Source organism: Meleagris gallopavo, chromosome 3, assembly GCF_000146605.3.
Source record: "Meleagris gallopavo isolate NT-WF06-2002-E0010 breed Aviagen turkey brand Nicholas breeding stock chromosome 3, Turkey_5.1, whole genome shotgun sequence".
Taxonomy (NCBI): Eukaryota; Metazoa; Chordata; class Aves; order Galliformes; family Phasianidae; genus Meleagris; species Meleagris gallopavo.
The window spans coordinates 73,126,869-73,139,234 of NC_015013.2; the positions used below are offsets into that span (position 1 = coordinate 73,126,869).

General features: G+C 41.3%; 1 protein-coding gene across 7 annotated transcripts in view; it reads left to right on the forward strand.

The window, feature by feature from the left end:
• Positions 1-12,366, forward strand: part of VPS13B (vacuolar protein sorting 13 homolog B) — a 416,489-nt gene that overhangs the window by 390,865 nt on the left and 13,258 nt on the right. For all 7 annotated transcript variants that reach the window (XM_010709173.3, XM_010709170.3, XM_019614165.2 and 4 more), the window contains 4 exons: positions 553-671; positions 1,849-2,672; positions 7,295-7,471; positions 8,386-8,556. In XM_010709173.3, coding sequence (XP_010707475.1) covers positions 553-671; positions 1,849-2,672; positions 7,295-7,471; positions 8,386-8,556 — 1,291 coding nt within the window. The remainder of the gene's footprint in view (positions 1-552; positions 672-1,848; positions 2,673-7,294; positions 7,472-8,385; positions 8,557-12,366) is intronic.

Consider the following 12,366-nt stretch of genomic DNA (forward strand, 5'->3'; position numbering starts at 1 on the left):
TGAGTTATTAAGCAAGTTGTGATGAATCCACATTACTTTTTCAATTTTACTTCTTAAAACATTGCTGTCATGTGTTTTGCATTGTTATCTACTTGTATTACCAGCTCTGAGCTACAGCATAGCAAAGATAATGTTAATTTAGTGTTTGTTTGGAGGAGTGTTGTGAGAAGGTGGGATTTTGTGGAGCTTCATGAATATGCCTTCATCACTGGTCCAAAATCTCAAATTAAAATTTTCTGTTTATTCTTTATTAATATAACTTCCTCCCTGCAAGCATATCTTGCTTATTCCTGTAGAAGAATATTCTTATTTAAATGTATTCAATGAAAGAATGATGTGCAAATTCTGTCTAGCTATACAGTTGAAATACTTACAGTTTCAGAGCTGTTATTTTCTGAACTATTGAAAATTGTTTCTTTTTTTCCTAAACAATATTATAACTTGAGTAAAAGACCTCAATTAGAATTCATTAATAGGATTTATTGACATTGTGACAGATTAAAAACAAGAATTTTAGCAGCATTCTGTCTGTGTTTTAACTCCTTCCACTAGGTTGTGTTCTTGACTGGTTTTGGCTATGTTTATGTGGACATCATCCATCAGTGTGGAACAATAATTATAACATTGGCCCCAGAGGGAAGAGCAGGACCCATCGAGATCAACCTCAACAGGTACACAAAGCAAATAAAAGATAGTAAGAGCATAGCCAGATAGCCTCAAGAAGACAGTCAGCTTTCTTAGTGTTAACTGACTTACGGACTTTGGCTTCACTGTTTGTTTTATTTAATATTGCTACATTCTCTGTGGCGTATGTTTAGACCACATGTTATGTTTTGTATATCACAGTTAAAAAAAGACAATCTAACATCAAAAGGCAAGTTGCTTTAGGGTAAACACTACATGTCTGATACAAAAAGAAGTCCTGAGTTCTTCATTTAAAAAAAGAAGCATTTCCAATCATAATTAATTTTGAGTGCGTTCATAGATTTAAAATGCATTTAACCAGATCCTGTTATCCTTAATCATATGAGCTTCTGCTAAAACTGATGGGAAGCTTGATGTGAAAGGGCTGTAGAAATATTTTTACATCTGATAATTAACTGCACCTGATTATAATGCTTTTTCTTAGAATGCTTCTCTCACTTTCGTAACGGACCACAGCCTGGTGCTCAGCTCAGTGTGATTACAACACTATCTGTTTCTAACATGCACCACACCTGGCCTCCGGCAGTGCTGCTACAATTAGAGTGGAATGTCTTGTACTGTTTTTATTTGACCTGTAATTAAATATTAATCCCTCAGAAATTGGTCATCAGCAGTACATAATAGTTCATTTGCTAGTTAAACTTGGCAAAGAACACTTAACACTGGAGGGGGGGAAGCCCTCAATGCCATCACTATAAAAATGTCGTTGGAGGGCATTCTGCTTAGATAACGTGAAATGGATTATCCATAATAGTAGCCTACAGTGGTGGCTCCAAGAAAATTCTGTAACAGCTGAGACTGTACTTGAATTATTCGAAAATTTTATTTGTCTACTTTAATATGCAGCTATATTGAAAATTTGATAGGGCAGTACTCCGTATATAGGGAATTCCTGTCCAATCTATCCTGTTGATTGGTAAGAAAGAGAAACGTGGCATAGATATGTAATGTTCTGCTTCTTAGAAGATCACCTGGGTGATATCCACAGTGGTGATCAAGGCTGTCAGATCCCATTAACCGGGCTTGCATGAGGAGTTTCCCGTGTTATTAAGTGCAGATCTCCCCTAATGGCTTTTTTAAGCAAGATCCTAGCTGAATTCAATATATATATAAAGTAACAAACTTTTTTTCCCTCCCATCTAGAAGTCAAGAGCAGAGCCTGTTCTTGAAAGTGTTTATCAGTCAGCTAAGCCTTGCCGTGTTTGATGATATCACAAATCACAAAGTGTCATCTGAACTCCTGCGGCTCACAGCAGACAACGTTTTCCTCCACATGGCTCCAACAACCAGCTACCTGAGGCCTCTCTCGCAAGAGTTCCAACAGGACACTGGGGAAGGCCTCCCACCATTTTATAGTCTCCAAGTGTATTGTGAGGACTTGCAACTGGACAATCAGTTGTACAGCAAATCCAGTTTCCATTTTGCAGTCTTACTGTGCCAAGGAGAGAAAAATGAGACCATGCAGTGGTCGAGAGCAAACAACCTCAATGTTTCCAACAAAGATTTGGAAAACTATAAGGAAAACTGCTTTATAAAGCTTTGCATTGCTTTTTCTGAAGAAGAGAATTTCATGTTTCATGTGAATGACCTCAGCTTTGAACTGAAACCAGCTAGGCTCTATGTGGAAGACACCTTTGTTTACTACATTAAGACTCTGTTTGATACATACCTTCCAGAAAACAAAGGCGCTTGGCAGTCTCTGAATACTTCTGATGCTACCCAGATACTACCTAAACAAGTGAGAGAGCATGCCAGAGCTTTAGTCAAGCCAGTGAAGTTAAGAAAATTAACAATACAGCCTGTTAATCTGCTTGTCAGCATTCATGCTTCATTAAAACTGTACATAGCTTCAGATCACACCCCTCTCTCCTTCTCTGTGTTTGAGCGAGGACCCATCTTCACCACTGCCAGGCAGCTTGTCCATGCCTTGGCCATGCATTATGCTGCTGGAGCACTTTTCAGAGCAGGTCAGTACTTTTTCATAACCTGTAATATTTTTATTAGGTGCCAGGATTCTATAATTGTGTCTCAGGCTGAGTAATCTAGATGTTAGCCATGCAATTACTGTTTGGTAATGATACAATATTTTGAGACGCATTTCACATCCCACCGTGTGACAGAAGGGAAATAAAATGGCCGAGCAGACACCAGTGAAGATTTGTAAAGCTGTGCTAAACATTAGCCAGCCGCCTGAAGGCTTTACTAAACCCTGAAAACAGCATAAAAATGTATTCTAGCTGGCTTAGGTTTTATCATTTTATATTACAGTGCTAGACAGAATCGACTCACATTCCTCACATAAACTCCCCAAAACTACATTTAATCAAATTATTCAGCGTGTTGCTCTGCATTCAGGAGTAAATTATAGCCCTGAATGTTGTTTTGTTGTTAAAACTCCTTTTGGCTGCAGTTTATGATTAGGAATCTGTCTTTCTTCATACAGCCTTCATGCTAAACTGGCACACAGATGTTTGCTGTCCTTTGATCCAAGAACTATGAAGTTTGCTGTTACTAACTTTTTCCCAGATAGGATCAATAGTGAGCAATTAGTCTGGGAGGTTAGCAGGTACATTCTGTTTCCTGTAAATATTAGTTTATAAATATAAATCTATAAATAAAAGCTATTTAGTGTGTAAATTCTCCTGGTGTGCAGCAGATTTTGTACCTGAAAGATGAAGAGGTTCCTCCATGATCACAAACAAGTCATATACTCCATACTGAAAGTCTGGGTTTAATTCCCTGCGTATTGATTTTCTGAAAATCTGACGCATACGTTTGTACTTGCAGGAGTAGCTGTGACCTGATCTCTGTGCACAATTATCAAAAATGTATGCATTCATTTCAAGCATCTATAAACAGAAATAGTGAGCTGCTAATCTGGTATTTCACTGTGTTTGTACCCAATTTGTACAGCTGATTATGGCAACTGCTTGTACAATTGCACACCATAATGTCATGCATAGATTCAGTATTTCCATACATAGATGCTTGCAAAATTTGCAGGTTTTGCTTTTTGCTGCTTGTTTGGATTTGTTTTACAGTCAAATCCCATAGTACAAAAGGGGAGATCTTGTTTCTTGCTAATTAGGAGTGAAACTGTGGCCAGTAGTAGTCCCCAGTGTGAGTGCCTCCCCACAACTGGATGGGAGTGGTGCTACCAGTGGTGATAGACTGCAGCAGGAAATTGGGGTTATACTGGCTTTTCATCTGCAACATCCCAGGTGAGGCACATGTGCTAGTTACAGATTCCTGAGCCTGGTCTTGGTGTTTCCTCCTGTGCTACTCTTGCAGAGTGCAGCAGTGCACGGGCCACCCCTTGCTTTGGGCTCATGACAGCCTGAAATCAAACAGATTTAAATACTAAGAAATAAGGTTTGCTTCAGGGTAACGCCTGTTCAGGAAAGCACATAAGCTTATATTTAGTTATTAATTAAATCCCTCTCAGCATTAAAACTAATGTGTATTTTGAAAGGAGTTACCATGATTAGAATGGTGGCTTTTGTGTGTAAGTTTCTGCCTGAGGAGACAAAGCAACTGCTTTATTGCAAAGTTGCACTAAGTTTGTCGCGCTTGTCATAAGGCTGACTGTGTCAACAAAACTAAAAAGAAAGAAAAATTCCAGTAAAAAGCCCTGTATAGTCTGCAGACTGAATCCTTTCCTCACTGTCAGGTGAATTACAGCTCTTGGATTGGATTCTTGTGGAAGAGGGCTTGCTCTGCTACATTTAAACCATGTTAATCTTCTGTAAAATGAGGGGATGTTTGGCACCCTTCTGCTTACCACTGTCCCATGCATAAATTGTTGCAGCATCTGCACATACAGCATTCCCACAAAGATGTGTGCCTCTACTCCCTGTGGGATACAGTTCTGTTTTGCTTCCATGTGTGTGCAAGACCACTGCCACTTTGTGGAGGGGCAGGATTGGCCTCACAATCTCTTAATGGGATTGTATCAGGCTGCACCATGTGCTACAAAGGAGCAGCCAGGTTCAGGGTCTGGTAGGCAACGAATGGGACTGAAGAGCTCTATTCAAACATGCTGATTAGAATCATAGAATCATGGAATGGCTTAGGTTGGAAGGGACCTCAAAGATCATCTAGTTCCAACCCGCCTACCCCACTGACAAGCATTGCTTGTCTTAAATTAGTGCAACTTGCAATGGAAATCTCCCATCTTATTCTAATTAAGTTAGCTTATATTTAAAAGTTATTAAAAATCTGTTTGAAAATATTACTGCTATCAACCACATCTAGCCCTATAGTTGCCTACAAAGGAAATTCAATGACTTTTTCCTAGTGCAGTCATAATCCTTTCATATTAGTGGATATAATTACTAAGCATACTTTGGGAATTGGTAGCCTAACATGACACTGTATGTTTGCAGAGCAACACAGAACTTGTGAATTGAGCAATTACTCCCAATTCATCATTTTTTTGTTCCCAACTTACTCCACTCCTCTTCCCTGGGTTGTGTTGTGCATGCTTACAATGGATAGCCATGACTTTTGCTCTCACTGCTGACCAAGGAGGGCCAACACAAACTACATTGCTCCCCCTGGGCACTGCTTTCACTGCTTCCCAAAACTGCAGGCCTGGACCAGGTATAACAACGCATCTCTGCAATACCAGGCAGCTCCTCAGCTTTGCAATCAAGCAGTTTCACTCCTGGTTTTATTATGGTTTTCTTTCCTGGAATTCTGGCTGGCCAAGCAGGTGTGTGGAGCTGGTGTGGGGGTGCTGCTCAGCTGTTGCAGGGCATTACCTGTCTGTGTCCTGCAGCTCCCTCCCATCACCTCGCACCATCCTGTCACTGCTTTGGATGCACAGGTGAGCGGTCAGGCACTGCTGTCCTGTCAGGCCTGCCTCGGCCGGAGGGACCTTGCTGCAACAGTGTCACCTTGGAGAATGAAGCAACTGCTTCCGGAATGCCAAAAGCATTTAAAAACAATGAGATCCATCTGGTTGTAAGGGATTATTGCAACATTATTGATCAGAAAAAGCAGAAAGAGCATCTTTTCCATCAGTACATGCCTCCCCGCCCCTCCAGCTTTTCATCACATCACACAGTGGCAAGCATAATTTGTTAAAAATATGACACGGAGGGAGTAGCAGGCCCAGCCTGCAGCGCTGGCTTCCTCTGCGTCCCCAGCGGCATGGGCTGCCAGTGGGACGGGATGCTGCTGTGCCAGCGGGCCTGAGCGCTCGGGGCCACTCCGCTCGTCCGGCTGCCAGCAGTGCTTGTTTTTTGTTTTCATAGCACATCCCACCCACTCCCTTATGTCCAACGCGATTCCCACTTTTTATACTGCTTGTACTGGAGCTCTCAACCTGCCAGGGCTGAAATGTGGGACAGATTCAACAAGAATAATAGATTTTCCGGGAGCTTAGAATGATAGTATGAGATTAATTCATTTCATATGAGTAACATTTTCTCTTCTGTTGAGTTTCATGATTCAGCCTTCCACAGGAGTGACTGGGAGGGGTTACTAGCAAACAAGGAAAGCATCTGGATAGCAGGAGTGTGCGGCGACGGGATGGGAATGAGGAGGGCAGTGCAGATCAAGGGCCCTCGGCGGGAGAGCAGGAGGCGATTCTGTCCGTCCATCAGCCGTCTGTCCCCATCGTGCCTCATGTGGCTCTGACAGCGCTAGCTGAAATTCTTGATGCTGAGGCTCAAAGAGCGGGCAGTTCCCGTTTCATGTTTATTGCCGTCTTTGAATCACCCTCTCTGGACCGCCAAAAAAAAAAAAGTTTTGTAGCACTATTTCCCTAATAAATTCGCTGCCAGCCAGCCTGAGAAAGACAAGACCTGCAAGCAGCTTTCCAGAAAGGCTCGCACAGATTGCTGCGCGCTTGGCCATCCAGCAAGCTGCTGGCAACCTTGCTTTTATATAGGAAAGCAGATCCACAGATACCTCTCATGGGATATGCATAGGGAATACTCCCCTATGAGTAACCTAATCAGCATGTAGATGTCATTGGTGTTTATACAACTGTACTGAGAAAAAGACATTTCTCTGGCTTTCACGACGCTTTGAAAGAAACTGATCAGCTTAGAAAAGTTGGGGTGGATTTAAAATAACTTCTTAAGCACTTGTCAAAAATCTGCATCCCCTTTCCTAACACTCCATCAAGCAATTGACCTCCACACTCCTGTAAGGCAGAACACTGTATCAGTGTAAACTCGCTGTCACAGTTCTATCACATGAGGATGTGAAATCACGACACTGCCTTACAGTGTATGGAACCGACTGAGCAATCTGAACTTCCAGTGCCGTCCCTCTGTAGCTGTGAGAATCCAGCATCCACCTCCCTAACACACTTTTAGCAGAAATACGGGAAGCTCCTGGAAGGAAGTCATTCTAAAGCTATTTGCGAGTTTGCCAAAAGGATTTCTTTGATTTACGAAGTATGAAAGATTGCCATTTTTGAATTCGTAGTGGATGAGTTATTTCCCGTGTTTTGCTCAAAGGAAGTTCATAATGCGATGAATTCTAGTGTGAAAAAGAGAATTAAGGAATAACCTTTTCACAACTGCTGCTTCTGCAGTTTTTGCAGGCGTAACATTTGTCTTGTTTCTCCACACAGGCTGGGTTGTTGGATCTCTGGAAATCCTTGGGAGCCCCGCTAGTCTGGTGAGAAGCATAGGGAACGGCATAGCTGATTTCTTTAGGCTCCCATATGAAGGGCTAACCAGAGGCCCGGGAGCATTTGTCAGTGGTGTTTCCAGAGGAACAACATCATTTGTAAAACACATTTCCAAAGGTAATTCTTCTACTCTGATGCTCCTACTGCTGCTTTGTTGTCGTGCACTGTTAAAGAATGTGTTAAAATTTTAAACAATATTGCTTGCAGCTTTATTTGGCTTGCTAGGCTGCAGTGAAATGCTGGGAGAGTAGCAAAGCTCATATATAACATCTTATGTATTAAACAGATCACTGCTTAACTACAGTGCGTAAGAATGTTTCAGAAACTTCAGAATTTTAAACCTCCCACTGGGAAACCCAGCTTGGCTCAGCCAGTATTTCATGTGATAACTTCAGAAATATCGAAGGTGTTCTGCACTTCTGCTAACCATCAGAAATCCTACACTGTGTTGCCTCATCGTATTTATTATTTCTTTAAAAGAAAAAAAAAGAAAAAAAAAAGTAGATACAGTTGTCATAACTGTGTAAGTATGCAGATGGGTTTTGACAGAAGGGCAGAGCTGGATTTAAAACACAAGCAGCTTTTGTTTTGCAAAGTCTGTCTAAACAGTGCCATCGCGTGGCTTCGGGCAGCCAGCAGAGGTGGCTGCAGCTGCTTGCTGGTGAGTCAGGCTCGTTCAGGAGATGTCCTTGCGGGCTCATTCTGTACATATTTGCTTGCCTTCCCATCGCCCCCACTCCATTTAGGTTAGACTTATAGAAGTGTGGGACCTAGGGAGGGATGTTCGGATGAATTGCTTTTCCCACTGGCTGGGCAAACCTGGGAAGGCTAATGTAGCAGGCGTGATGTGGACCGTAGAAGCAGCATGGTGATGCTTCACAAATAGTAAAGAATGTTACACATGGGCAACTTTTCAATTGACTTTGCTGTTCTGCTCGTAAGCACAGTATTTCAGCGAGGCAGTGAACAGCTCCGTGTTTTAAATTAAAGCATTTTGATCCAGACCCAAATGTATATCTCCACGTATTTAGGTACACTGACGTCAATTACCAATCTGGCAACAAGTCTTGCTCGGAATATGGATAGGCTGTCGCTGGATGAGGAACATTACAACAGACAAGAAGAATGGAGAAGGCAGCTTCCAGAGAATCTGGGCGAAGGACTGAGACAAGGGCTCTCTCGTTTAGGCATTAGCCTTCTAGGTAACGTACCACTAAATATCAAGTTGAGTGATAATACTGTTTTCTGATTTGCTCATCAGCCTTTTCTACGGGTATGTTATAATTGCGACGTCTGTTGTTTTTCTGTGAAATAGTCACACGGCGTGTGTATGAGATATCATTTGTTTTTATCAAGGTTTAGTGACTTCGGTGTGTGATTTTTGCTGATAAAATAATTGCAAATACCAAACAAATTTGGACTCGCTTTCTTTGTGAAATATTTGCATCAGAACCTGGTGTAAATCTCAGAAGAAAATAATATTCTGCCTTGGGCAGGGTGACTTGTAGCTAAGTCAGCACAAAGACGTCATCACACTGGTGTTTACTTTTCAGTGAGTTATAGAAATGCCTTCTGAAGCTGATTGTTTTTGATGCACTGTAGATATCAGGAATTCTCAGACTTGTTTGAAAACGACTTGAACTGAGCACAGATGTGAAGTAAGCTTTGATGAGGAATTCTGCTTTTACGGAGAGACCCAGATCATCCCGATTCAGTGTAACTGTGTTAATCAAGCAGCCGAGTGGTTTGATTAGAAGTGAAGATTGCCCCAGCCATTTTAAAATAGTGCCTAAAAATGTGAAGACTAACCTGCATTAGAAAAATCTCTGACAGAGATTTTGCAGTATGGGGCTGGATTTTCTGTGTTCCTTCTATTTGTCACACAGCAGAGGAATGCAGTGTTGTATTGTTTGGCAGACTTCCTCAGTGCGTCTTAAGGAGTATGAATCCCTTAGAGATCAAAGTGACCAAAAGCAGTCCAGTGCAAAAGGTTAGAAGAGCTGAAGCTTGAAGGGATTTGTCCTCTTTCCTAATCTTCAGTAGTGTACACAACTTCTAAATTTGCAACCGCAACTCTGAAAGCCCCAAAGAGGAAATGGTAAAAATGTTACAAGTTTGGGTTAAGTTACTGGAAATTATTTTAAGCAATAAGGCTAGATGATGTGAAGCACTGTCATTTGATAATGCCTGTAAACTGGAAAGCGAGTGTCCTGGGAGAACTGTGCATGGAGAAATTTTGTATATTAGTAGCTACTTCCCCAATAGTAAGCTGTTACTGGTGTGGCAAATCAAAGGCAGTTCAGAGGAGGTTTTATTTTTCCTTCTTGTTTTATTAGGCTAAGGGCAGTCAGGTTGAGAAGCTGGATGAAAGATTATACTTTTAGAAGCACCGTGTCAGCCTGGTGTATGTGAGCTGGTGAAATGGTTTGGTGATCGTGGCTCAGTTATTAATAAGGCAGGAAGATAATGTGGTGGCTGTCCCCTTCGCCAACACACCAGAACTCTTCAGAGCTAAAAGTGTGAGCCCAAACTGCAGAGCACAACCTTTAAGTTTGGCTGTATTAATGTAAAAGTTTCTGCTGTTCAGGAAAGCCAGGAAGCTGTGAAACACATTCACAAATGTGCTGTTCTGATATAATGCGTTAAGGCTTTGGTTGTTTGCAGGAGGATGTCCGAGTTTAGAAAATCAAGATTTACAATTCTAGTTTCCCTAGTTTTCCTAAGAAATCAAACTTCTTATTAGAAACTTAGAACTGCACGCCAGCATTTAAAGAGAGCTCCTTTGCAAGCTGGGACCCTGCTCCTACTCCCACTGTTCCTGTTTAGAGAGTCCTCACTGCTAAATACGTTCTCTTTTAGCAATGCAGGCAGCTAAGCATTCAAATAAAGAACTGGGTTACTGCATAACTACAGAATGGCAATTATGGGACCTGTCACTGAGAGAGGAGTCAGAAATATTTGAATGAATTTGTAATTTAAACTTGATTTTTTAAAAGACTATATTCTCTCTGTACACAGCAGCGCTTCTCTAAATGGCATCGAGAGCTCAGTTATACTTAGACCTACGTTACAGTTTTTACTAACACATCAGTAAGCCGTTTCTGACTGTTTCATTTAATGAATGCTATGCCTTCCCTCCAAAAACAGTTGTAGGCAAAGGGAGCTGCTGCTGTACTGCTTCCTTTCACCGTTTTCTGAGTAAACATGAAAATGCGCACTGCAAAAAGACAACCAGGTTCTTCGTGCATAAGGAAACAAACCGGAGCTGCTCTGTTATATTCCTTCGCAAGCACGAAGAGTTCAGATCAGTACAGGAATGCAGAGAGCAAGACCCCCTGAACTGTAATTTCTGTGACATTATAATTGTAACATGGAGAAGTGTAAAAAAGATTTATAGGACAGTCAGAGTGCTGTCGCATTTGCAAAAACCATCGGACTCATGCAAGCAGCTTAAAGAACTGCAAATGCAAATTTCATGCCTAGGCACTGACATGTAAGAGCACTCGGCTCACTGATGCACTGTGGTATCCACACAGAACGAAGAGCTGCTTTTCTGATTTTTCCAAAAGTCTGGCTCATGGTGACCCCAGTTCTGCAAAGATCTTAAGCATGCGCTTAAGAGCTTTGCTGAATCAGGGCCAAAATTATGTACTCTTGTCTCCTCCTCAGTGCAAGTTGTTCCCAGTGGTACATTCTTAAGTGCTTTGTCCTGTCTCGTTTTAAATGACTCAAGCACTGTCAGGGTGTTGTTTGATTTGATTGTTATCTTTGGCTGGCTGTCTTCTTCCCTAGTTTGGGGGAGACTGCTGGGTCATTTTAGTCACATTTGTACATGAAAAGAAGCAAAAGCTCGTGGCACGTGTTGGGTTTTTTCCTACTATACGATCAGACAAAAATACAGTGAAATCGTACATAAAATGTTTAGATGACAGGCACTCCCCACCAAGGAATTATCTTTTGTATTTTGCTTGACAGGGTCAAGCTTAAAATAATAAGCCAAGTGTAAAAGAGAATGTTGAAACCTTATTGAGTGGGCCTTATTTTCAGCTACTGGTCCTAGTGAAAGTAACATGGTGAAGTAGCTCCAGAAGAAAGTCAGTCATTTCTGAATAACTGAAAAAGTGATAAATATTAGAAAATAAAAACATTATTCACAATTTCAAAAGTGCTATTGAATGCTATTCACTTTTTAGGGAAGTAAATTCAGATTTCTGTTATGAAGGGATGTTGTTGCTCTTACAGTGCCACAATCACTGTATCGAGGCTGCTTGACGTCTGCCTATCTACAAACTAAATTGTGAGAGCCACTAACCCTGCAAGTCTTGCTATTCCACACACCAGTTGTACAAATACATGAACGTGAGCCAACAGGTGCACTTTATTTTAGTTGTATTTCCATGTGATGTTATTTTAAGTATAACAGACTTGCAGCAGCCCAGAAGGACAATAGCAAAAAGAAAAGGAACAGAAACACTTTCAGTTTTAGTAGCTTCCAGCCTCATGGCAGGGCATAGCCAGTTTCTCCTGGTGAAGGACTGGGAATATTTCCAATTATTCCTTGGTCTGAAAGAGTTTGTTGCAAGCAAACTGAGCTTTGCTAAATTTGTGAATTCTGTGTGCCATGCTTTTGCTACATTTACCAAATAATGTTTGTCAATCTGGGCAGGAACCAGTTACTGTCAGTAATCAAATTCGTCTTGAAGTAGTGCAGTGATATGCTCTGAACTATCTGAATTTTGTAGTTATCGAAGTATCTCTTTTATGCTTACTGAGCAACATGTATTAACTAGAGTGCACCCCAGCTGATGCTTAGCAGATGTTACGGTGCTGCTGGAACTTCTTTGGTCCAGAAATGGAAGAATATGTTTTTGTTTTGTTGCTTTGGTGTTTAATTTTATTGAGGTTTTCTTTATACAGGCATAATGTGTGTGTACATATGTGGACATGCATATAAAATTGAATGCCTAGGGTAAGGAAGGGAAGAAGAATGGGGAACTGTTTCATAAAAGATA